The 27,385-nt window shown below is 40.5% G+C and overlaps 1 protein-coding gene across 13 annotated transcripts in view; it reads right to left on the reverse strand.

Annotated features, from left to right (window-relative positions):
* The window catches only part of FRMD4B (FERM domain containing 4B), a 321,761-nt gene that overhangs the window by 25,449 nt on the left and 268,927 nt on the right, over nt 1–27,385 (reverse strand). For all 13 annotated transcript variants that reach the window (XM_078442828.2, XM_078442821.2, XM_078442822.2 and 10 more), the window contains 4 exons: nt 18,300–18,383; nt 16,103–16,168; nt 13,315–13,372; nt 10,918–11,004 (listed from right to left, as the gene is read on the reverse strand). In XM_078442828.2, coding sequence (XP_078298954.1) covers nt 10,918–11,004; nt 13,315–13,372; nt 16,103–16,168; nt 18,300–18,383 — 295 coding nt within the window. The remainder of the gene's footprint in view (nt 1–10,917; nt 11,005–13,314; nt 13,373–16,102; nt 16,169–18,299; nt 18,384–27,385) is intronic.

Raw genomic sequence — 27,385 nt, forward strand, 5'->3', positions numbered from 1 at the left:
CCCCTGACTCAACTAAATAAAGAGAATTAGTAAGGAAATCCTCACACATTCCAGTAAGCACATGCCTTCTGATCAAAGACGCTGACTTCATATTTAAATGGAAAGATATTCAAAGGGGTGTTTTAGTAGAACCACAGATTAAATTTCAAAAGGAGGCAAAGTGAAAGTAAAACGGAACCCCAAGCAGGGGTGATTCTCTGTGATACCAGTTTCCTGCCTGCAAGAGTTCCCCTAAATGTGACGGAAACTTAGCTCCAGGAACTGGAACAAAGGTCGGGTGGGGGTAAATGCGGGATTGCCCTCTTGGTTTCTGAACTGGAGCCTCCAGTTTTTGTAAATAGAACCCACTTGTATATTCCCACTGCTGACATGCTAATGCTGCGCTCCGTATCATTTGCCAATTGGTTGGGAGAAACAGAATTAACTAGCAATGTGCAAATGATTGAAAACCCAATAATGTCTCAAACAAGATTGAACGCCCGGCTGTATTTTCTGGGATCATTCCCAACCCTCTTGTACTAGCCCGAGCCTCAGCTTTTCGTCTCCACTCGGACTTCATCGTTGCGTTTGTCCCACCATTGATGATTATTACACTTTGGCTGGAGTTTGAAATTATGTTCAAAGAATCTCAGAGGAGCATTTCAATTTTCTAAATAATAGTAAGTTCTCTGTAACACACCCTCAGCACCACCATTTGAGCCAAGACTTTTCATGAATGTGTGAACCTCAAGTCCCTATGCACAGGTAACTAGGATACAAAAGCATGCAAATTGGAACCCCCAATCCCAAACACAGTAACATAAATCAGCACGCACTAAAAACACAGCCCTTTCTTGCCCGACATACAGACAGCGTAACTACAATCACTGAGGCTGGGAGAGTTATTAGTGAAAGTTTAAGGCTACATACCACTTTCCTAAAATGTCCATAGGCAAGACGTTTTCATTTCTTTTAATCCAGAGATTCCAAAAATGGGACAGAAATCTGAGGGAAAGCCCCAAGGCTCTACCTCCCCTCTCCCAGACAGCAGCTCCGGTGAGTTGTGAACGGAGTTTCATAAGACACCTAGGTGTAACTCAATTTCACAAACAGAGCCTCCCACGGCTGACATCAGCAAGCCTACCCAGTGACACCTCCCCACTTCTACTCCTTCCTCTGATCAGCGAGATACAGAGCAAAGTTTTCCCTGGCAGATCTTCCCAGAAGAGAGACACACGTTTTTAAAGGGGGTGTAGCGCGTATCCAGATGCTACTTGCTGGGAAGTAAGTTGCTTTAAATCCAGGCACTGGATTTCACTGGAGGCTGTCTGAGGGAGACATTTCTACCAGGGTTTACTCACCCTGGGCATGAACAGGTTCTACAGGAAGAGCCACAATGCAGCTCAGCTGTGTTTTTCTTTGCGTCCATTCCCACACACATAAAAAAACCAGGGCTGGACTTGAAACATGATCTCTGAAAGCCACCACCTCCCCCTCTTATCACTTACAAATGTGAAACACTAGTGCTTTTGCCTTCACTCAGCATGTCCCTGCACTGAGAGCAAACGTGCCGCCTGCAAGCAAAAACCGTACATAAAAGGTGAAGGGCTTCAGTTTATTTAAAGAATTTGAAATAATTAAATGGCAACTGGGTTTGCAAAAGAAGTTATGGGACCGAGACTGAATTTTCAAGTCTAAAAGGCAAAGCCGTTTCCCCACCTGAAATCTTAAAAAGTTCACGGAAAATGTGATTCCATATATGTGCCTGTAACAGCATAGGTGAGCTGGAATGACGCAGACTTAATTCGTGATGGCCACTAGGGTGAGGACGGTAGAGTGTATGGACGGGTTGCATTCCGGTTCCATCACTTATTTGGAGGGGGGATGGTGGTAAATTGCTTAACTTTACTGTGTCCGTTTTCTCATCTGTAAAATGGGAGCAACGCCTGCTTCAGGGGGCTGTTGGAAGGATTGGGTGAGTAGATGTTCATGAAGCACTTAGCCCAGGGCCTGGTTTAGAGTAAACATTCAGAGTGACAAAGCTAGTTATAACTGCTATGAAGGACTCTCAGCCCGATTCCCTAATTTTATCATGTCTTTGTGAAGGTGGAGGACAGCCATTTAATAGCAGAAACAGACGCAGAAACAGCCGTGTGGATCCCCATCTGTCTTTCCACTGATGAGAAACAATCCAGTTTTTCTGTTGACACATTTGTGTCACTCAGGTTCCAATTCTGCGAGTTTCAACCTCTGTCAAAACTGCTGTTATTTCTGTTGATTTCATCGGTGGTTTCCTGATACACCCTCTAGGTAGGAAATCTGTTCACTGCTCCTGTACCACGGAGGTCACAGAGGAGGAGGGAGGGGCGGGTCAGGGGCACGCCCACAGAAAGACGCACGGCAGCAAGCTCCCTCCTGTCTGGGGTACCCAGAAAAGGAACGTGCCTTGGCAAGTGCAAAAATGCTGAGGAGTATGCACCTGCCACAGGCGACGGGGAGCTCCCGGGGTAATAAAAGACTCCGGGAAAGCTTTGGACAGAAAGGAACAAACTACCTTTCTGAATCTTACCAAATCAAAATTAGATGTCACCCAAAGGTATACCACCAAGAAAGAATAGGAAAGACATGATCAGAAGTTTTTTTTAATAGCACTTATAATATAGGTTAATCATTTAACTGCAGGTTCACCTGGAAATGACTAAATTTGGGATAGTCACAGCTGTAGTGTATGACTGTATGTCAAACAATGACTCACATCGGGCGATCCCTTGCTGTAACGTGAAGCAAAACCAAATCACTGTATTAGTGATATATTCTTTTTTCATTTTAAAAAAGTTATACTTGATGAATATACTCTTAGTACCCACGATCAAGCTAGTGGATATGTTTTGCCTTCTGGAGTCCCACAAAAAACAGAATTTTGCAGGATCATGGGCTTTTAGAAAGGCAAACTGACCACTGGGACACCTGGGTGGTTCAGTTGGTTGAGTGTCTGACTCTTGGTTTCAGCTCAGGTCGTGATCCCAGGATTGTGGAATCGAGCTCCGTGTCCAGCTCTGCGCTAAGTATGGAGCCTGCTTAAGATTCTCTCCCCCTCCCCCCCTTCCTCTCTCCCCCATCCTTTCTCTCTCTAAAATAAATCAAATGGAAAAAAAAAAGAAAGAAGAAAGCCAAATGACCACCTTTTATCCGGCCAACCTTCCATCCATCAAGTGCTTTTGTGACCCAGAGTGAGTCTGCCCAACAACCCTATGGGGAGTTACTACTTTTAGCCCCATTTTTCAAGACAGAAAACTGATGCTCAGAGAGGTTTACATAAATTGGCCAAGGTCACAAAGCTAAATGGGAGCAGATATGGCACAACCAGCTTCAAAAACCACAGTGCCCAATCAGAGCACATCATCATGACTCTCTCATCTGGGAAGACGACTTGATGGAGTTTATAAAAATATGGAGTAATTCTCAGATCTACCTCATGGGGTGGGGTGGGGTGGGGGGAACCCAGCAATTACGACAGCCATTTGCAGGAAAGGACTCTAGGGACCTCACATTTTATTGGACTAGTGGTTCTCAAGCCAACAACGGTTTACATCACTCCCTACTCTCATCCACAACACAAAGACCACTTGGTGATATCTGGAGACGTTTATGGTTATCGCACGGCAGGGGTAGGTGCTACGAGCATCTTGTGATAGAAGCCAGGGATTCTGCTGAATATCGTACTATGCTCAGGACAAAATGATCTGGCCCAAAATGTTAACAGTGCAAAAACTGAGAAAGCCTGACTCAGAGGAGAATTTTTGGTGATATACCTATGATTTGGCAGGTAGAGTGTGTTCAAGAAGATGAAATGTTCCTCCAAGATAATGAACATCGGGGTTCTGTTTTTCTCCGTTGGGTAATCCCTTTAGAGACAAATGGTTGTTCAGATTTTCTAAATGGAAGTGTTACCCACCAGAAGGACTGGAAACAACGGATCAGACTAGAAGAGGCCATGCTAACCGTGTCACATGTGCTGAACAAAAATTATGCAACACACCCAAATGGGACACACTCAGGCAACAAAAATTACCTTTTAAGATGTGATATCATAACTTTCCATACATAAAACATCACATCTTAAATGCAAAGAGTACAACATTCTGAGTATTTTAGAAAAGTTCAGATGAAGAAGTTCTGGGCATCAGGAAATGCATAATATAAAACTCTGACCATCCAAGAGGATGTCATCTCCCCAGATTTCCTTTGCAGCTGAATCTCTAACCTCCCAGGACTGACCTAATGACTTCCTGTTAATACATGCAATAGAGTGCTCACGGCACGTGTATGATACAACCAGGGCTGACCTGCTGTTCACGGGCACCTTTTGGAGGTTCACACCTGGCATACAGTTGTAAACTGTATTAAATACTTCAGTAAAATCCCCAACTTTGAATATACTTCTTTTTCCAGATGGACCATCGTGTCCTTAATGACAGGGACTTGGCTTTTTCCTTAAAAGGAATAAAGAATATAAAGTACTAGCTCAAGGTCCTTCTAAACAGCATGGGCTTATTTCTTTTTGTTGTTGTTGTTGTTAAAATGTAAAACTGGGTACACTGCACTCTCTCATTAGAAATTTGTTCCCTAAGGATGAAATTTGTTCCCTAAGGATGAAATTAAAACCAAACCAATGTTTAGTCACAAGTACAAAGCCAAGAAGCCTTTCCTGTTTATCCCCTTTCAGAGAACTTTGTTTTTCTCTATGCTTTAGGTACTAATTTGTTTTCTCGGCATTTGGACGAGTCAATTCTATTAAAGAGCTATGTTTCATTTCTCTACATGCACCAACAACTCAGCCACTTGGTAAATGCCTAGAAATACAAACTAATAGATTAAGTAATGAAATCTAATGGTTTTGCTGGTCCACCAGCCACTTCCTCTTCTTCACACATCATCTTCTGTTTTTACAGAGAAATCTCTAAGCCTTGAAGCTCTCAGTTTTATAGTGTCCCTACCTCCTTCCCATCAGCACACACTGTTCTCTGACCAGAACACGCCATCCCATTCTTCATAGCCTGACTCCTTCACCCCTTCAGGACCTAGCTGAAATGTCACCTTCCTTAGAGGCCATCCCTGACCCCACTAAGTGTCCCCCACCCATCCCGCTACCGACCCTCCATCTCATTTGTTTCCACCATTCAAAATCTATCACCATGTTTTATTTCTTTACTCACTGATTAGTTTCTCACAAACCATCCCCCTAAAAGACTTCAGAGAAAACAAACACAGTGTGACAGAAACTACTTATCACTCTCAGGATCTTTTTTTCCTCCTTCCTTTTAGTAAAAGAACACCTTGACTTATGGCTTTGCCCATGGCCACCCACCTAAAGACTACCCTTCCCAGCCTCCCTTGCAATTAGACTTTATGACTAATCAGACTGCTTGCCTTGAATTCTTTCCACCTGCTTCCGGTTGTAAAATGGAAATGGAGACTGCCCAATGCTGAACCAATTCTCTGAGAGTTCCTTGTCAGAAGAACCGCTTAAAATCCTAACTGTGATGAGCTTACAGGAGGGGAAGAAAAACACCTGTGGTATTCAGTAACCCTTCTATAAACCAGAATGTGGTGTGAGGGAAAAATTATCTACTTGGTTAAGGAACTCACTAACCCACTGGGTCCTTCCAATGATCTTTGAAGTGGAGGGAGCAGACAGACTTATTAGAATTTGATAGTTGAGAAAACAAAGACCCAGAAAGGCTGAGACACAGCTCCAGAACCAGCCAACTGGTTCTTATTTGAAACCCATGCTGTAGGCTTTGAGTTCTCCTCCCGGTGACTCTGCAGAAGGTTTTAACAATCAGATTGATTATTGGTGTGGCCGGAGGTAATTATACACTTTACAAACAGGACGGACCGGTCTCCAGTTGACATTCTGTAATTGCATTCTTTTTTTTCCACACCATACTTTATTTGGTATTGAAGTATAAAGTATGACCGGGCAGCACATTTTCCTTTTTCTCCCGCAGTTAACCTCATCTAAAATTTAAGCAGCGTCGGAAGGAGCTTCCAGATCGAGCTCCCTGGCCACGTGGCAATAGTGGAAAAACGAGGAGCGGGGAGAAATGATTGAGATGGCTGTGCTAAGAAAAGTAAGCAAGTCACTGGGTTTAAATGAAATGAACCCTGTAGTTTTATGACCAGGAAACAGGAAGACTTTTGTGCTTGTTACTTAATACATCTGGCTCTAGGCATTTGGGAATTCCAATAGTTGAAAAAAGAAATCAGTTAACTGAAGGCTAGGAACCTTTTCCCCACCCCAAAATGCCCTGGGGTAATGATGCACATCAGAAGACTTTGTTAGCAGTTATAATGCACAAAGATACAAATCGTGAAAGGCATTTTACCCCACTAAGGTCTGCCTATGACACCTTGCCTGGCATGCCTTTTTTATTTCTCCCATCTCTGACAGGTTGTGGTTTTTTCAGGTCAAAGAACTTGCTGGAGGGGTACAAATCAGTCATGACATATATCAAGGCTTCACTTAGCCACTGAGCCACTCTACTTCTTTGTGAAGAAATTATATTTCTCCGTGAAATACTGAGCGAACAATAAAAACCTAGTAGGAACACAGTCTGCATTTTTTTTTTTTTTATTGTAAATCTTCACAATTTTTAAGTTCAAAGGTCCTACGATCTGAAATTAAGTTGAGTTCTGGTACATTTTCACATTCCATAAGAGTTTGCAATGACACATTTCATGCATAAAGGGAGGATTAAAAAGAAAAAAAAAACTGCTTATGAACTGAATTTTTAATACTCTGAATTTTTGTGGTTTGTAACTCAGAATCTTAAATTTCTCTTAATTTGCATCACGCCCTAGGGCACTGTGGTTAATAAATTCACGCAGAGTGCTTAAGAATCTCTGAAAATAGAACATCTGCGTGTGGACTCTTAGATGGAACACTAGGACTATGAGTTTGTAGCAATGCTGGGTCCTTCTCTAACCAACAGTGATCCAAGAATATTTCTCATACCTTTTTTTTTTCAAGTTTTTATTTAAATTCTAGTTAGTTAACATATAGAGTTATATGGGTTGCAGGATCTCATACCTTTAAAAATTGTCTTTCTCTGTCACTACCAATGAACAACAACCAGTTATGGAGTGATGAATGTGTATCAGGCACAGTGCTGAACATAATCTCTTGTAATTCTTACAAACACCCTATGCAGTTGGTGGCATTACCATCTTGCAGATGAAGAAACTGAGTTTAAAGAGAGATTAAACAACATGGCCAAGGTTATGCAGCGAATGGAACATCAAAGACAGGCTTTGGGTTGCTTCCCAACTTCTTGATCTGCATCTTTATACTACACAGACTGAAAACAACGCTGCCCTTTGACTAGAGAAAGGCTTACAGGCAAAATACAAGAAGAATACCACTGGGAGATACAACAAACATTGTCCTTAATATTCATAGGCTATCACTAATACACGTTATGTGCAAAGGACAGAAAGCTTCAGCTTGTGGGTCTTGGACCAACCTTTTTTCAAAATAGCCTTCGGCATCAGTTAGTAGTCTCTTATTATTGGCAAACATTCTCCCTCCTGGCCTGTGCTTAAGCTACATAATTATAATTTTTTTTAACATTTATTCATTTTTGAGAGACAGAGACAGAGCATGAGCAGGAAAGGGGCAGAGAGAGAGGGAGACACAGAATCGGAAGCAGGCTCCAGGATCTCAGCTGTCAGCACAGAGCCCGATGGGGCGCTGGAACCCATGAACTGCGAGATCATGACCTGAGTTGAAATTGGTAGCTTAACCGACTGAGCCACCCAGGCGCCCCATTAAGCTACATAATTACAAGCCAGCGGGCATGCATAACAAAGGGCTCAAGAGGCTAAGGATCTCCAGGGTCCCCCATTCCAGCCTCTGTTTCAGAATCTGCCCATCTGACCTTCATTCCTGCTCGGCTACAGGTAACTTGCTGCATGTACAGGTCATGCAAACAGCTGAAGCATGATCCTTCTTCTTATAAATCAATGCTCATGACCCTTGAAATCATGGATTCTTTCATTTGTACCAACTGGGCCAGGGCAGTGACATATGGAACATCCTCCCTCCAATTAAACCATAAGTTGCTTGGACATGGAAAAATAAACATATGGAAGCAAAAATCCATCATTGGATTTTAACAGAAGGAGGAGAAAGTAAACAGTGGTATGGAGTGGACACCTGCAAAAATGACCAGAAAAGAGAGGATGAGGCAGTGACAGCACAAGATGCCCTGTTAATGGTCCTTTTTGAATTGAATGGCATGTCTTGAAAATGAAATAGGAAAGCCCTGCAAATTGAAAAAAGCAAATGTCTTCTGATCCTTGTCTAAACTCTGGAATGAACAAGCAAGCCTGATTGTGATCAGTGTCAAACAATATTTACCGATTTCTATGAAACTGTGAATGTAAAGAAAGGGATGTGAGTCATGAGCAACTGAGAGGAAATTAGCTGCAGTATTTACTGTGCAGACTCTGATTCACCATTATTTTGGGAGAAAGCCTGGTTGTTTTTAGTCAATGCATTTACATTCCGTGGGCTTCTTAATTTCATGAAGAAACATTAGCTAAGAAATGACTTGTGAGTCAATTTAAGTTAATATATTACACGCAGGATTCAGCAAAACCAGTGAGACTCCTACATGTTATTTCTTAAAGCAAAATTCAGAGGAGAAATAAATTACCAAAACAAAAAATGTTAATATAGGTTGAGGTCTACCTTAAGGAAACATGATAAGCAATAATTTGGTTTTATTAAATAGATCAACTAAGGGTTAGGTACATGCCTTGGCTGGGATTCATTATTCTCCCTCTCTGTCCCCCCCCAACCCCCCCCACCAGCCATGGACTCCCACAGTTACCAACCATAATGTCCATCAAAAGAGAATCAGTTAAATGAATACTGTATTTCACATAATGGATGCTAGGCAGCTTTAAAAAGAATGAAAAGAGATGTGTTTATAAAGCGACCTGAAGAAGTAAGACATAGTATGAAATAGTGTGCATAGAAAGCTTTCTCTTTCTGGAAAGCTTAGGATATACGCTGAAAAGTCTCACTGAGCCAGTATCCTTCTCTTGACAGCGGTTATCATGGGAAAGGAATGGGGACTACCCTAATTCACATGTTTCTGTGGTTTGCTTTTTTTCATTTGTTTTCACAATGGATATGTATAGCTTTTGGTAAACAGTTAAAATAAATAACTATAAATAGAAATGATTTTGAACAAAAGTGTATGCCTGTCATTTCTAACATTATTTATTACAGATTTGGTCTTCAAGGCAAATTTTCAACTAGGAACAACATTATTCATATCCCTTCTGGAAACTGAGTATATCTTACTTCAATTGATCTTGGTCACAGGGCTCACAGAGACACAATTGTAATTATATGACTGCATACATGCTCTCTTACTGTCCCTCACACAGATGGATATCGGCTGTGAGGTGATGTGTTATTATTTTTAGCGATGATTTCTGATAAAGAGCCTCAATGCCCAATAGTCTGCTCCCCTTGGCCACCCTTTTGTGTTGTTTGTGTGAGATTCACAACCATAAAGTGGGGAGAAAAGAGGAGCTTTCTTATTTTCTTAAAGAAAGATGGTGCACATTGATAGAAGCTGAAAACGCACAGAGAATGAAGAACACCGTGGTATGATTACAAGGGTCGCTTTAGGAACAATATGGCTGTTTTTCTAATAGACATTAAAGCATGAGACAGATGGAAATGGTAGGAGTTATTTAAGGCTGCGATGTCGGAGTGTGATAACACATGGTCTGCTATTATAGACCATTGTTCCACTGCAGTGACTCCCAGTGATGGCAGGAGAGCATAGCGAGGGCAGCAAAAGCAGCCAGAGCTGTATGAGTAAGCCTTTATGTCATTATAATACACAGGGGGCCAGGGCAGGCGGGTGGCGATCTATATGGACTCATCCATTCTCACGTGGGCAAAAAAGTATGGTACGTCTGTGCTCGGATCAGGAGAGCTACACAGCCAAAGTCCAAAACGAAAATAATGCAATTTATTAGCTCTGGAAAACCCAAACCTGATAGAGTTCCCTTCCATATACAGCATGTGACATAATTTTCTTTACAAATAGCAGGCAGGTTTAGCGTAGAAAACTGTGAAACAAAGATAAGTGAAAATAGCAGCGGTAGTAAAAAGATTAGTTGTAACTGTATTACGGAGAGGGAACCAGCACCAAAGAATCTGGCTTCTCTCTTCACAATTCATCCATCTGTTTATCCATCCAGTGCAAACAAGCATATGTATGTATGTGTATGTACATACCTATATAATTTACATATAAACTTATACTAACATTACATATAATTATGTGTATAAATAAATATATCGTATCTACATAACAGATCGATATATAAAATTTAGGAAACAAAATGCCATCATCATGTTCAAATGGCCTTAAAATAGAAATCTAGGGGTGCCTGAGTGGCTCAGTAGGTTAAGCGTCTGACTCTTGATTTCAGCTTGGGTCAGGATCTCAGAGTTGGGGGATCGAGCCCTGCATGGGGCTACGTGCTGAGCCTGCTTGGGATTCTCTGCCCCTCTCCCCTGCTCACGCTCTCTCTGAAAATAAATAATACACATTAAAAAGAGAGTAATCTAGTTGTATGCCTTTATAAATGAAACTGTGATCAACATCCTTAAATCTTAGTACATAACTTTATTTCCTTAGAGTAAATGATCAGATCAGAATCACTGTATAAAGGTACATAAATTAGTTATAAAAAGTATTTTTCCCTTAACCTGAGCCTCCTCTGAACCCACAGCTTCACTAACCAAAGTTCTTTGTCTGAGACTGTTCGGTGCCCCTTAAAGCAACGTTGCCAAATCCAGAGCAGCTCAGGTTCTCCTAAGTGTCTAAAATGATTCATACTTACTTTCCGAGGTTTCACTTTATCTTGCAGATCATACTGGCCGATTCCTTTGTAGCTGATTCCAAGCCACCAAGGAAGTCCTTGTTTATCCTGGAAAATGGAAAAGGATGAGAACCGAGCCCTTAATTGTTCAATCTTCTAGAGCTGAAGATCTACCAATTTCATAATTTACCAAGTATCAACTAGTCAAAATAAAGCTGGCTTGGTAAACAAAACATTACTTACACACCTAACTTGTTTTTAAAATGCCTTCAAATAAGATCTTTAAGTTAAAACAGATTAATACTATCAATACCACCAAAAAGGATGAAACATTACTGTCTTGACTGAACATCTGGAGAGAAGAAATAAAATGTAAAAACTAATCCAGAGTATAAAGCCAGTTATCCATTTAAAAAAGAAAAGAAAGAAAAAAGAGAAAGAAAAAAAAAAAAAGCTCTCTGCTCTCTTGATTAGAAACCAACTATAAAGGTCAGGGAAGTTTCCAAAGAATTATAAAGATGAGAAAAGAGGTCCCAAACCTGATGTTTATAATCTAGTTAACAGTGAGCATGGGAATACTGAAAAGTTCTTTTGGAGAACTGTATGATTCAATGGCAGGATGTTTGAATAATCACTTTGAGGTACATATGGGGAGGGGAGGAATTTTTTTTTTCATAATCTTTTTTTTTTTCCAAAATCTTTTAGGTCTTGCCAAAGTAAAGGACGCATTGACACAAGGAAAGAAAAATTTAGGCTTAAACATATACCTGTATACAAACAAATTAAGAATCAGAAGAAATTAGAGGCACTTGGGTGGCTCAGTCGGTTGAATGTCCAACCTGATTTCGGCTCAGGTCATGATCTCATGGTCTATGAGTTCGAGCCCCACATTGGGCTACTCACTGACAGTGAGGAGTCTGTTTGGGATTCTCTCTCTGCCCCTCTCCTGCTCACACACACACACACACACACACACACACACACACACTCTCTCTCTCTCTCTCTCAAAATGAATAAACTTAAAAAAAAACAAAACAATAATCTGTAGAAATTAAAGTTGAAATGGTACTTATTTTTAGTACAAGGTGCCCTCATTATGCAAGTATTTATTGTTCAATCCCCTACTATTTTGAACTGCAAACACTGTTGTAACTGGAAAAGTCACTCATGATTGATCAACGATAAAATTATTCCCTTCAAACAAGATTCCCTCCTTAACACTGCTTTATCCCTTACCATCTCAAAATATTTCTTAGTCTCTCCCTGCTTGAAAACACCTGAAAACAATACACAAATACAAACTATACCAATTGAAAATTGGTATTGCAAATCCTGCAAAAATTTGAGAACTTTATGAAGTATTGAAATGACAATGTAGAGTTTATGATTCTTGGGACACCCAGCTGGCTCAGTTGGTGAAGCATGTAACTATCGATCTTGGGGTTGTGAGTTCGAGCCCCACGTTGGGGTTAAAGATTACTTAAAAATAAAATCTTTAAAAAAAAAGAAAGTTTATGATTCCCAGATAAAGGGGCTATCAAGAGAATATCTGGGGGGTGCCTAGGGGGTTCAGTTGGTTAACCATCTGACTTCAGCTCAGGTCATGATCTAGCGGTTTGTGAGTCTGAGCCCTCCATTGGGCTCTGTGCTGACAGCTGAGTCTGGAGCCTGCTTTGGATTCTGTGTCTCCCTCTCTCTCTCTCTGCCCCTCCCCAGCTCGCACTCTATCTCTCTCTCAAAAATAAATAAATATTAAAAAATTTTTTTTTTAAAAAGAGAGGGGCGCTTGGGTGGCTCAGTCAGTTAAGTGTCCGACTTTGGCTAAGGTCATGAACTCACAGATCAAGGGTTTGAGCCCCACATCAGGCTCTGTGCTGACAGCTCAGAGTCTTTAACCTGCTTCAAATTCTGTGTGTGTGTCTCTCTCTCTGCCCCTCCCCCCAATCATGCTCTGTCTCTCTCTGTCTCAAAAACACATAAACATAAAAAAATTTTAATTAAAAACAAAGAGAATATCTGGTAGCATTAGGCAGGTGAACAACTGGGGAAGAGAAATAGCAGTTAAAATAGATAAAAGGAATAGATGTGCCAAAAGAGAATAATCTGAGTATGTTAGGATTAATAGGGATTTGTGGAAAACATCTGAACACAGCAAGTATTTTGCAAAAAGAGCGTGCTTTATAATTGGCTATCAATGACAAGGCATAATCAGGTTTTTGTAAAAAAAAAAAAAAAAAATCAATCGTATTTTATTTTATTATTTTTTAAATAAGTAATTTTGTTTTTTATGCTGAAATTTACAGAGATAATTTGCACAAATATGCATATTAATTTATGTGATTTTAGAAGTTGGTGCTATTCACTAATTCCCAAAGTCACATGGGTATTATGAAAGCTTTGTCATGTAAAAGTATTTACCTTTACTGCATAATAATGGACTCCATAGGTTGGTAGAGCTTCTACTATTTTCATATACCTATGAAAAATGAATAGTATATATTATAATCTCTTCATAAATTAGAGGATCCTTTCGGGAAAAATGATGTACAGAAGCACAATTTGTATGTACTTTCCTCATTACAACCATGACTAATGTCTTTGACTACGGTAGAAATAGAATAAGCCATTCTAGGGAGTAATATATTTTACCTTACCCAAATGTTAGGAAGTTGCTAACAAAACTTCAATTTCCAAAAGCTACAGGAAATGTTAATTTCTGCATATTAAGATTTCTATGGCTTAGAACATACTGTACTGTATTGTAACCCCAAATTGCAAGTATTTTTTAAACTAAGCACTTAATGATGCAAAGCAATGAGAATCAGCTTCTCGGTCATGCTTGTAGTAAGTAAAAAATAAAACAATTCTGGGGCACCTGGCTGGCTTAGTCGGTAGAGCACATGGGGTTGATCTTGGGGTTGTGAGCTAGAGCCCCGTGTTGGGCATAGAGATTACATACATACGTCCATACATGCATAAGTACATAAACAGTTAAAAAAATAAACTGATCCCATTTACTGACTACTAAACTCTCAGGAATATATGCTTTACTCTTAGGTCTAAACTCTAATAAGAAATATGTACCTAAAAAGGGTGAATTTTATTATATACTGTATATACAATTTTGTTGTATTTAAAAAATGTGTTCCCCAAAATAAAAATTAATGATGCTACTATTTACTAGTTTTAATTCAACAAATATTTATTGTGTACTTCTAAGGTTTTATGGAGTGAATTATATTGTGTAAGACTTCCTCTCTGTTCACAAAGACTTGAGGTTCCTGTTTAGTACAAGTGGACTTTTTTTTTTTTTTTAACTTTTTAAAAAATGTTTCTTTATTTTTGAGAGCTAGAGAGACAAAGTACAAGTGGGGGAGGGACAGAAACAGAGGGAGACACAGAATCTGACAGGCTCCAGGCTGTGAGCTGTCAGCACAGAGCTCAGCACAGAGCCCAACACGGGGCACCAACTCACCAACCATGAGATCATGATCATGATCATGGCTGAAGTCAGCCACTTAACCGAATGAGCCACCCAGGCGCCCCTCAAGTGGACTTTTTAATGCCATTTTGAATATCAATTGCTCTGGATTTTGTAATCAATACTTCGATACTTTTTAAAAAGTAAATGACCTATATGTAAATGAATGTAAGAGGTTAGGTAAATGGGGGCTCCTGGGTGGCTCGGTCGGTAAGCATTCGATTTCAGCTCAGGTCATTATTTCACGGTTTGTGAGTTCAAGCCCTGCCTTGGGCCCTCTGCTGTCAGCAGAAAGCCAGCTTAGGATCCTCTGACCCCCTCTGCCTCTCCCCTGCTTGTGCTCTCTCTCTCTCTCTCTCAAAAATAAACAAACATTAAAGAAAAGAGAGAGAGGTTAATGGTAAATGTGCCAACAATATTCAACAAGTACACTGCACAGCCAAGATCCTAACAGAGAGTTGGATTCCACCATCTAGAGCTTTAACCACCAAGTTAGTCTAGTATTTGGAGCCACAACGATAATGATCAGGGGAAGTAAAAGGACTCTGCATTTAAGCAACGGCACTTCATAACATGCTCATTGGCCTAACCTAAAATCCTTCAGGGAAAATTTTTACACCTCTTTTGTCCCTCCCAGAAAACAGGAACAATGAGTTCAAATGTCAAGGGTTCAATTTCAGGACTGCTAATTTTTGATTTCTGCCTTGGAGATCACAGGGTGTTTTGTGATGAAAAGGAGATTAGTGCCAGTGGTGGAGGTGTGAGGGAAATCTACACACTGGCCAGAGGAATAGCAATCTCCAAGTTCTTATTTTGGTTCTTACGTGCTCGGAGCGACATTCCCGCAGGTTTTTACAAGAACGTCTATGGCCATAAAAGTTATTCTACAATTACTAGAGCAATAATGCTATATTCATTTTTATAATTTTTAAAATTTAAATTTATAAATTTAGTTTTTTATAATTTTAAAACTTTAACGTAGCTTGTGAACTATTGTTAATAAATGAATGGTTACTCTATAAGTCTAAAATGCAGAAATAGGGGCACCTGGCTGGCTTAGTCGGTAGAGCATGTGACTCTTGATCTCTGGGTTGTGAGTTCAAGCCCCACATTAGGTATAGAGATTACTTAAAAATAAAGACTAAAAAAAAAAATAGAATAAAATGCAGAAATATATCACTATGGTCCGTTATTGGTAGCACGAAGATATAGACAAGCCAACACCAACACTGTATGCTCCACCCAAAATAGAGTCACAAGCCGGGCAACCACACATGGCCTCCAGATAGGTTTTCTTTGGCTCAGATTGTAATAAAATTTTCTTAAAATTGCTTTGCAATGTTTAAATTGGGATTTAAAAATCAGAATTTCCAGTACTTCTTAGACAGTATCAGGTCTGACATTAGGCCTGATTTCCGGAGCTGAATCACCTTGCCTCTACCCAGGGTAATAGCTCTCCAGATCACCTCAATCCCCACCATTCCCTATTACCCTACACCTGGCCTACATGTCTCATTTTTGCTACCTGCCTGACACTGGTAGGCCTCTGAATTGATGACATCAACTATGGAATGACCCAAGGCACTTTATAATTCATATGAAGGTATTTCTAACCAGATGGGGACTATATACAAACAAAATATACAACAGAAATCATTTCAGATGATTTCTTCAAATAGGAGATATTAAAATTATATCTAAGCAAAAGGAAAGACAGATACTTACTGAACCACAGCTTGACCCCGGGTCAGACCTTTGATTTTCAAATAATGCTCAATCACCCTGTCCTCACTGTGAAACAAGCAAATGAGAAATATGGCAATGTATGATTATATGAGGTACAGACTCATTTTCAAGATTCTCAGGTGGCTTATTGAGAAACAAGAAAAATGCCTTCAGTAACCTGTTTGGGATACAGAAGCTGGATGACTTTTGTTTTTGTAGAACATGGATTTCTGAACCTCAGACAGGACTACCTCATCATGATTTCTGATTTAAATTTTATATGCTATATAATATATTAATATGTTTTAAAACTTAATCTATTGGAAAAGAACAGGATTTCAATTTATCAAATGAAAAACTAGTATTTTTTGCCATAATTGAATGGGACAAAACAAATACAAAATAATGTCACTAAATGCTAAGTAGTGAGCCTTGCTAGGGAAATTAAAAGGCTTAAAAAAAGAGATCAGCAAGTATTAAATACATTTTTTAAAAATTATCCATGAAGATTTAGAAAGGATTAAAACTGTTCTGAGTCTTGTACAATCCAAAACACTCTCTTGTCACTCACTACCTGGGGACACAATGTTTTCAGAGAAAACCCTTCATTATTGTCCCAGCATAAAACTTGTTGACTGGAAGGGCACCTGGCTGGCTTAGTCAGTAGAACATGAGACTCTTGATCTTGGGGTCATGGGTTTGAGCCTCACATTGGAGGCAGAGATTACTTAATAAAAAAAAAAAGTTAAAAAAAAAAACAACTTGTTGGCGAGAAAGGCAGAACTAGGCTGCAGTCTGTCACCTTCAGAAAACAATTTTTTTTAAATGTTTATTTTATATATTTTTGAGAGAGACAGACCATAAGTGGGGCAGGGCAGAGAGAGAGGGAGACACAAAACCGGAAGCAGGCTCCAGGCTCTGATCTCTCAGCACAGACTCAGATGAGGGGCTTGAACTCATGAACCACAAGATCATGACCTGACCCGAAGTCGGACGCTTAACCGACTGAGCCACCCAGGCACCCCTGAAGTCTGTCACCTTTGCTGTCACTGAGCTACTGTTCTTTTCTTTCAGATACCTATCATATCTCAAATATAACCTAGAAAGATAAATGTTTTTATCTCTACACAACCAGTAATCAGTGGTAAAAGGCCTTTTTTTTTTTTTCTTTTCTTTTCTTAAGAAACTATCACTTAACATGATTTGTTTGGAAGATTCCAGACTGAGGAAGGAATGTAGCCTCAGTACACACTTTCACTCTTTATTTGGGAACTGCAGTCCAACTTCCATTATTAAAGCTATTCATGGGGGAGCCTGGGTGGCTCAGTCACTTAAGCGTCTGACTCTTGATTTTGGCTCAGGTCATGATTTCATGGTTCATGAGTTTGAGTCCTGTGTTGGGCTCTGTGCTGTCAGTGTGGAGCCTGCTTGGGATTCTCTCTCTCTCTTTCTCTGCTGGTCCCCCACGTCTCCACTCAAAATAAATGAACTTAAAAAAAACCACTCTTCATGTTGAATATTTATTTTGTAATCCATTTTTTTTATGGAAAGTAAAACTATTTTCAAGATTCAAAGCCCTAAATCAAGGAAACTATATTTAAAGGGGCTGTAACTAACTCAAGGGGGAAAAACATATCCTACCAGGAAAAATGTTGAACGGAAAATGGGTACTATGGCTTCATTAAAATAATTAATGAATTTAATGAATTAATGCATTTAATGGAATTAAAATAATCTCAACAAACGGAATTACTCAAAATACACAACAATTTTTGGCCATGGGAGAAACCTCTGTTCACTCAGGTAATTTCTGGGTAGTGAGAAAACCTCTATCCAGGGAAATTTGTATTTTATAACACGTATATTACACGCTGCTAGATTAAGGCCACATCACACAGTGACTGCACACGTACTGAGCATTATGTTCCCTTAAAAGCATATTCTATACAGACTTTTTGTGTGTGCAAATGAGAAAGCATGCAGCCACTCTTCACTAATGGCTACAATCGTGATACAACGATCGCCAGTAAGTTCTGACAAGACCCTTTCATGGAAAGGATCAGGTCTACTTATGGTCACCCTAACACATGTGATTTGATACTTTCTGCACTCATATCTCTTTTAGTTTCCTGAAAAGCACGCAGTTCTCAATGGAGGCTATGACAACGGGGTCACCTGTTGTCCTGCTTTGGCTTACCAGTAAGCCAGGGATGGATGTTCCTGAAGGGTTTTGGTTGGAAAGGCTGGCAATGTCTTTAAGTCTTTCCGGGCATTTTCATCACTGAAAAGAAGAGTAATGCAGTAATGTCAGTCACTGTTACCTAAACTATCATCCAAGCTAGTCACCAGATGAAATCTGATAAGTAACGACACTACACCGGGTTCTAGCAAAATGCGGTCAGCACATATAAGGCTACGGATTCAATTCCCCCAAAGGACAACCCGCCGAACCATGTGACATTTTGAAGTTTTTAAAAAGACACACACAAAAATTAAAATAACGGTATTCAGGTGCCATAATCCCATTTTCCTTACCCTCCTGATAAACCTGCAGCTATTTTTATTGTATATTTCTATGTATAGCTATTCTGTTACCTAATTATTATGAGACTGAACTCAGGACCCACCTAATTATTATTATAACTGTGGATATTCCATATTCCATTTTCACACAGCATTCTTCAAATTTTATTACACACCTTCTCTGTGTGCCTATAGCACTCTCATAGTGATCTTCAGTGGCACATAATATTCACCATGCTGGAATATTGATTATCATAAAACCACTCATATAGTATCATCATTTTCTCATAAAAGGTATCAATTCAATAAAAAGGTTTGTATAGACTTTACTATTACTTGTCTGTTGTTTCCTTACCATGCTCTGAAATAAAATGGATCAAGTTGGCCATTTGTGAAAAACACTTGAAAGAAGAGGACTTGAAAACGTGTGTCTAATGAAACCCCAGATATCGTTCAAATTGCATCAAGTGAATTAAAAATGTACTTCGTTAAGGTCAGCTATTATCTCACTGTAACATGGCAACATTCTAGTTGTCAAAAGAGACAATTTTGGGGGGCGCCCAGCTGGCTCAGTCGAGAGAACATGCAACTCTTGATCTCGGGGTTGTGAGTTCGAGCCCCATGTTGGGTGTATACAGCTTACTTAAAAATAAATAAATAAAAAAAAGAGGGGTGTGGTCTTCATGGAACTTAACAGAAGGAAGAACAGGTAATACGATGCAGTCACAGCTGGTCCTCTCAAAAACTGCCCCAAGTATTTAAGTGTAGTCTATGAAAAAACAGACATGACTCTCTGGGGTCTATCAGAGCCTGGGATAAGTACATGAACAGCTATTAAAAATCCTGACCAAACTGGCATCCATCAATCAGCCCATTGGTAGCTCTTCAACTGTCCACTGCTTCATCTCTTTCCCAGAACCTATCGTTTGTGGAGAGTCAAGCACCACGCAAGACACTTTTTAGGCATTATATACCTGACCTAAGTCTCACCATGACTCCTTCCAGGTGGTAGGTACTGTTATTACCCATGCTTTACAGGTAAGAGGGAGAGGCTTCCAGAAGTAAGCCCCTCACTCAGTGTCTCACAGCCACTATGTAGAGAAGCCAGAGGCAAACCCAGTCTGCTTGGCTTTAAAACACAAGATCAGGCGGTGCCTGGGTGGCTCAGAAGGCTGAGCATCCCACTTCGGCTCGGGTCACAGTCTCGTGATTCATGAGTGTGAGCCCCACATCGGGCTCTGTGCTGACAGCTCAGAGTCCGCTTCTGGATCCTCTGTCCCTCCCCCCACTCCTGTTCTCTCAAAAATAAATAAACATTCACAAAAAATGACAAGACCATAACCTGATTCCCTGACAGACCCTCGGAGTGGCATTCCAGAGAGCACATTCTCATCTTGGGCAAGGCATAGCTCCCCTTCACCCTCACCCCCTGGTTACAAAGGAAAACACGGAACCAATTATTTTCAAGATCCATCATTTATGCATTTTCACACCAGCTTCCTGGGGGTTCGCCTCAGTGATTCACATTCAAAGAGATGAATGTCTCGGCTGGATGATGGAACACTGAACTTCAAGTGAATCTCCTCCAGAAGCATTCATTCAACACTTGCAGATCAAGTGTCACAGATTAACCCAGGAAACCGAGCACGGGCTGCGGCCAGGGTCTGTTTGAGGCACAGTGTATGTGCCGTATTAGAAATTGCTCATCCTGTCACCACATCAGGCTTGGTGTACATGGCTCTCCGTCAATGTCCACAGAAATGTTGTGTTTTGGTTTTACCATCTCATTTCCTGACCATGCCACTGAGCAACCTATACATACACTTACTCTCTTTCACTAAGAACAGATAGAGTGGAGAATCCCCTCGCTTGGAGACACCATGATTTGCACCTGTCAACATTACATTCAAAACGAAGGTTGTGGCCTTAAGGTTCATCTTAGAGGTGAAAGATCCGGCTTTACAAATGACTACAGGAAGCAAGAAGTCACTCGGTTGTTCTTACGTAAGGATAAATCTCTCTATTCATTTGAAATCTAAGCAGTACGGCTTAACGACATTGACAATCTCGGAAAACAGGTTTGGGCTTCCTGAAAACCAAAATAGACCACAATCCGATTTATTCATATTAAAGGTCATCTGTTAACTCCCAGTAATAATATTTATTTTTCTTAATAATTTCTTTTATGCTCTGTCCTTCAAATTCAATTTCCTTTTCAAAGAAGTTGGCTTGTGAGTTTTTTATGAAGAGCAAATACATGTACATATTCTAAAATGAGAAGCTAAGGACAAATAACTTTTTGTTATTAATCATCACCACCAATTACATGTGTTTTGTTACCTTCTGGGTCTATGTGAACTATATGCTATGTTCCAAGAACTCAGCCTAGCGTTCATTTACTTCTTTGGATTATAGTTAATTTTGTAGCAATTAAGACTCACCAGAGTGAAGGCTGCTATTCAGTATAGACTCATTTATTCTTTCAGCAAATATGTATAGAGTATATACTGCATACCTAGCATGTAGAAACAAGCGTCATTTGATGGAGTTGCTTTTAACTTATGTGAGTAGTCAGACAAAAGAGAGAGGAGAGAGGGGACAGAAGGGAGAGATTTTATCCATCATTCTTTTCAATAAGCTCATGGTTGAGAATAAATGCAGAACCGGAGGTTTGAAGTTGATGCCCTTCAAGAAGGTGTTAGTTCCTGTGTCCTCAAAGTACCAGCATCTCACAACACCGAGGTTTTTCTAGCATTTTGTAAACATGTATTAAGCATTTAATACGTGTCTGCTAAACACAAGCAACTTACATGTTTAGAGCCTACCTAAAGAAACAGCTATGTGATTCAACATGGGAAAAATACTACCTGTGTTGAATTTATTGAAGATAAACTCTGGTCTTTAATATGTCATCTTTTCAAGGAATTTTCAAGAGTAATTTTAACTATACAATGGTTCCTCTTATCCACGGGGGACACGTTCCCAGAACCCAAATGGGTGTCTGAGACTGCAGATAGTCCCAAACCCTACACATAACACGTTTTTTCCTATACACACATACCCATGATAAAGTTTAATTTGTAAATCAGTCATAGTAAAAGGTTAAAAATAATTATAAACTAGAACAAGGGTAACAATGTACCATTGTAACAGTTATGTGAATGTGGTCTCTCTCTAAACGTATCTTACTGTGCTATACTCACCATTCTTCATATGGGACGTGAGATGACAAAATGCCTACATGCGGAGATGCAGGGAGGTGAATGACAGGCATTATGACCTAGTGTTAGGCTACTATTGACCTTCTGATGATTCGTCAGGAAGAGGATCATCTACTTCCAGACCTCGGGGAATTGACACCGTGGAAAGTGAAACCGCAGGTAAGTGGGGACTACTATAGACAATCAGAATCGCCCTGGTTATCAGATGTGATAAGACGTTATTCATCTGGACATGGGGGCTGAGTAATCAACATACAACCAAAGATTAACCAGAGGCCAGTATCCTAAATAACAATGAGTATTCATTCACTAAGACGGCTAGGGTACTAATCAATCACCAGGAAGCAACTAAAATGTGCATTAATAGGGAGGCAGCTTAGGGATCATTTCAAGGAGAGTTTAAAAGGTATATACCTGAACAGGTGGAGCACAGGGATGTGCGGGCAGTGAAACTATTCTGAATATTGTAATGACACACATGACATTATGCATTTGTTAACATTTGTAAACCTGTACAATATACAGACTGAATCCCAATTGGACTATGGACGTTGGTTAACAATAATGTAATAATATTGATTCAGTTGTAACAAGCAAACCACACTCAAGTAAGATGTTAATAATAAGGGAAACGGCTGGGAGGTCAGGAGGGGCAAGAAAGAGGGGGTATATGGGAACTCCCTGGACTTCCTGCCCCAAGTTTCTGAAACCTTAAACTGCTCTAAAATAATAAGGTATATTAATGTAGAAAAGAAAGAAAGAAAAAGAAAGAAATTCACTTTAGATTAGTGGTTCTTAACTTATGCAATTTTGCCCCTTGGGGGACATTCAGGAATGTCTTACGACATTGTTTTTAAAGTTTTTTTTTTTTTTTTTTGAGAGAGAGAGAGAGTGCACAAATGAGCGGGCTTGTGCACCTGTGAGCAGGGCAGAGGGAGGGGGAGAGGGAGGGGGAGGGAGAGGGAGAGGGAGAGGGAGAGGGGAGGCGGAAAGGGAGAGAGGGAGAGGGAGATGGGGAGGGAGAGGGGGAGAGGGGGAGAGAGGGAGAGAGAATGTTAAGTGGGTTCCATGCCTGGTGTGGAGCCTGATGCGGGACTCAATCTCACCACCGTCAGATTATGACCAGAGCCAAAATCAAAAATCGGAGGCTTAATTGACCTAACCACCCAGGTGCCTCCCCGTATTTTTTAATCTTAAGTAATCTTCACACCCAACACAGGGCTCGAACTTAAACCCTGAGACCAACAGTCTCCTGTTCCACCAACTGGGCCAGCCAGGCACCCCTTAAGACATTTTTTATAGTCACAGTTGAAAGGAGGCCTTACTGGCATCTGCTGAGTAGAGGCCAGGATGCTACCGAACATCTATTACACAGGATAGAGCCCTAACAACAAAGAATTACCCTGTCCCAAATGTTAGCAATGTTGAGTATGAGAAACCCTGACTTGAATTATTATAAAACTCCTGATAATTCAACCCTTAAACTTCTTCTTCTTAAGCTTATTTATTCTTTTTAACCTTATTTGGAGAGAAAGCTCAACTTAGGTGGGGCAGAGAGAGAGAGAGAGAGAGAATCCCAAGCAGGCTCCACACTGTCAGCACAGAGCCTGACGAGGGGGCCAAAGCCCTGAACTGCAAGATCATGAGCTGAGCCAAAATGAAGAGTTGGAGGCTTAACCAACCAACCCAGGTGCCCCTCAACCCTAAAACTTCTAAATTGTATCTTTTAGACTTAAAGAATTACTCTCCTGTGTCACTCTCAGACTATAAATATCAGAATACAAGTACATCTTAGATACAAATGCCTATCAGGAGTCAAGTGAGAGAGGCATTAGAAATTCGACTGTCAGGAGGGCCTGCGTGGCTCTGTTGGTTAAGTGTATGACTCCTTGTTTCAGCGCAGGTCATGATCTCAGGGTTTCCTGAGTTGGAGTCCCACATTTGACTCTGTGCTGACAGTGAAGAGCCTGCTTGGAATTCTCTCTCTCCCTCTCTCTGCCCCTCCCCTACTCACACTTGTCTCTCTCACTCTCAAAATAAATATACTTAAAAATGAAAAAAAAAAGAAAAATTAAAAAAAAAAAAGAAATCCAACTGTTTAAGCTAGCTGAAAAAAGGCAGGTCAAACTTAGCATGAGAAACAGAAACACAATGGGGGATGGTGGTGACTATGAAGAAAAGAAGAAAACATTGCCCATTTGATATATTACTTAGCGTGGAGACTTGACTGTGTATGACAGAGATCAACGTTTTAATTAATTTCCCTTTATGTAAAAGTCAGTCCTAGAAGGGCATGCAGTGTTCAGGGGCCCAAACTCGTCTACTGTTGCTTCACCACTCCTGGGGTATTGCTATCCTTCACAGGGTCCAAGATAGCCCATTACCATGTCCACAGTTCAGCCATCAGGTAGAGGAACAACATAACTCTACAAACCTATTACTTTAGGGGCCGAACATGAAATCTGCCCACCTTTCCTAAGACTATTGGCTGGAACAATCATACAGCTATCCCTAATTGAAAAGACACTGCAACAGCTAATCTTCACTTGGGGCAGCCACATGTCTAGTTAAAAACTCTAGTACCGTGGAGGAAAAAGGAGATTGCATATGGGGGGAAAACCATCAGACTCTACTGCTGATCGAGAGCCATCGCTTAGATCCAGGTGATTTTTGCCATGTGGGAATGTGGATCCACTATTGCCTGACGGTTACATTCTTTTTTCCGAAAATTAAGGCAAAAATCTCAGAGTTTTATGTAAGATATCTGAATTTTAAAGTACTGCCTCCACCAAAAAATGAAAATAAGAGCTAAAATGCTGTGCAGGTCATATAAAATATACTGGAGACCATCACTGTTGCTTTGCAATTTGTGACATACACGATTAGTACAGAATGAACAGGGAGATGCCTTCTCAGCAATTCAATTTGGTTTCCAGTTTTAGAAAATGTATTAACAGTGCAAATTGTCAGTAGTACAAAAATAAAAGAGATACATAAATGATTTTGACAAATGTGGAATCTGGACCATCCCAAATGATTATATTCTCAGGAAAAAACAAAGCTTTTTTTTTTTTTTAATTGTATTAAAAAAGGTTCCTATTGTCCCTTCAAATTTAGTCATTTGTACTGTTGTAAAACATTGTTTCCTTGTGAATACATAACATCGTTTTCTTGTAAGAACCCATTTAATAGTCCATTTCTAATAAGCCACCACCAATACTGAGATGATTGAGCTGTGGACATCAGCTATAAGCATTAAAAGAGAGTACCAGAAGGACCCAAAGATGGCTGAGGCAGGCAGCCTCCCAGAAGAATGGGTTAAACCTTTCAGCAAACAGTGCACAGAAGTAGAAATCCAAACGGCCAGCAGCCAGAATCAAGTATTCAGCTTCATAAGTACTCAGGGAAACACAAACTAAACCCTCAGTGAATCATCACTAAGCACCAGACTGCCAAACTTACAACAACGACAATGCCTAGTTTACACAAAGATGTAGGGCAATAGAAACTCGCATCCTTTGCTAGTGGGAATGTTAACTGGTCCGATCATTTTGGAAATTTGCATGCCCTATACCCAGAGATCCTTTCTTAGGTATATCCCTAGAGAAACTCATGCCAAAGAATAAGCTTCATAGCAGCACAGTTCACAAGAAGACAAACAAACAACCTGAATATCTCCTAACAGTAGAAATGATAGAATTGTAGTGTATTCATACAATGGAATACCATACAGCAAACATATATAGCTTCACCAAACATGATGAAACTCACAAACAGTAAAAAAAGAAGCCAGACCCAAAATAATTCACAATCCCATGTTGTAAAATAAGCCACGTGAAACTAGGGATTCTTATGTAGGTGGTAAAAGTATAAAGCCAAACAAGAAAATACGTACCTCTAGGGAAAGAGGATTCTGCTGAAGGGGAAGGGGCACAGTACACAAGGGGGGGTGGTGGGGAGAGAGGGGTTAGAGGATCCTGGCAATGTTCCTCCCTAGGTGTGGCCATGTGGCTGTGCATTTTCGAATTTGCTCTTTAAACCAAACCTACTTGTTTTATGCATTCTTCTGTGTGATATAATTCACATCAAAAACTAAATCAGACGTGGCGAGCGGGTGGAAGCGAGGAACTGAAGAGCAAGCTCAGTGCCGTGTAGAGGCCAAGAGCGCCAGTGGCCAACAAAAGCAAGAGGCTGTAACTTACTAACCAAAAAGGGAACCCAACCAGGGTGTTAGAAACCAGGGCACATTATTCTAAGGTTAATCTTGATCATTTTCAGAGTTTAGGACCAAGAAAGATTTCACGTTTGAGTGGACTGACAATAGCTGAGAGCTTCTTTGTTCACCCTCGGAAGAACTCAGCCTCAGCCGAGGAATTTGCCTGGGAGCCTGAGGCCACGTGGATCCACTGAGCTTGAAGGCCCCTCCCAGCCGGCTGGCAAGCAGGCAGGCAGGCAGCGCAGGGCAGGGCAAGGAGGTTCAGTTTATATGAATCAGGATCAACCTGAGAATCCAGAGGGAGGGTCTGAGAGCAGCTGGGAGGTGAGCAGCCCTGGATGGAGATGTCTCTGCCTTTCTCCAGCACTGAATGAACTCACCCTGACGGGGCATTCTTGACCTTAATGGCAATGGAAATGTTATTTTAAAGATGCACTTGACCAGAATTGCCAACAGGGACTGGTTTCTCAAGGTCCTGGCCAGAGAGAATACTCATAAATCTATAGGACTTGTTACTTCTCAGTAACTAAACCAGAAATTGCTTTTCTTCATCATGTTGGCAGGAATGTAGATGTCACATTGAAAAACATGAGTGTGCTTCATCTGATGACCTAGGTAGAACCCCTCCATTTAGGTATTCCAGATTCCAATTCTGACAGCTCTCTAGGAGGAAGCAGCTCATGACCCACCATTTCGCCAATGTGACTATTTTTTCAGGCGATGATTCCCTTTGGCATTCTCAAGCCCCCTGTCTTGGGCTCTTGTTTTTCTTCGCTGACCTCAAAAACCCTGTAGGAATGTGCCAACCTCACTCATTTTTGAGAAAGCCACGTGGCTGGCAAAACTGAGGCCACCCTTTGTGTCCGTGGGAGCACTTGTGTGGCAACAGCCACCCCCAGCAAATGTGTGCACCTGTTTGTGGCTAATTGGGCACATGCTCACAGAGAAAACCAGCCACCTGCCATTCTGAGGCTGAAGTGCAGGCAGTTAGCAAACTGTGCTACTGCTTTCCAGAGCAGGCCAATCACTGAGTTCCCTTGAAGATGGCGGCTGTCTGTGCTTGGTGTAGGGGCATCCCTAGGTTTCTAGGACACTTCGAAAAAACAAGCCCCAGCCCCAACCTTCCTTTTTTTTTTTTTTTTTTTTTTTTTTTTTTTTTGATGCTAAAGCTCTTCCTTAGCTGAAACCCAAAGCAAAAGTGCCTAGAGAGCACATGTTAAATACAAGGACCCAATGGAAATGACTGTAGCAACTTTACTACACAAAAAAATAAACTAAGCTATTTAAAAAGTAACTTAGGGCTGGAGTCTTTTTCTCCATATA

This window comes from Panthera onca, chromosome A2 (assembly GCF_046562875.1).
Source record: "Panthera onca isolate mPanOnc1 chromosome A2, mPanOnc1 haplotype 2, whole genome shotgun sequence".
In the NCBI taxonomy this organism is placed as follows: Eukaryota; Metazoa; Chordata; class Mammalia; order Carnivora; family Felidae; genus Panthera; species Panthera onca.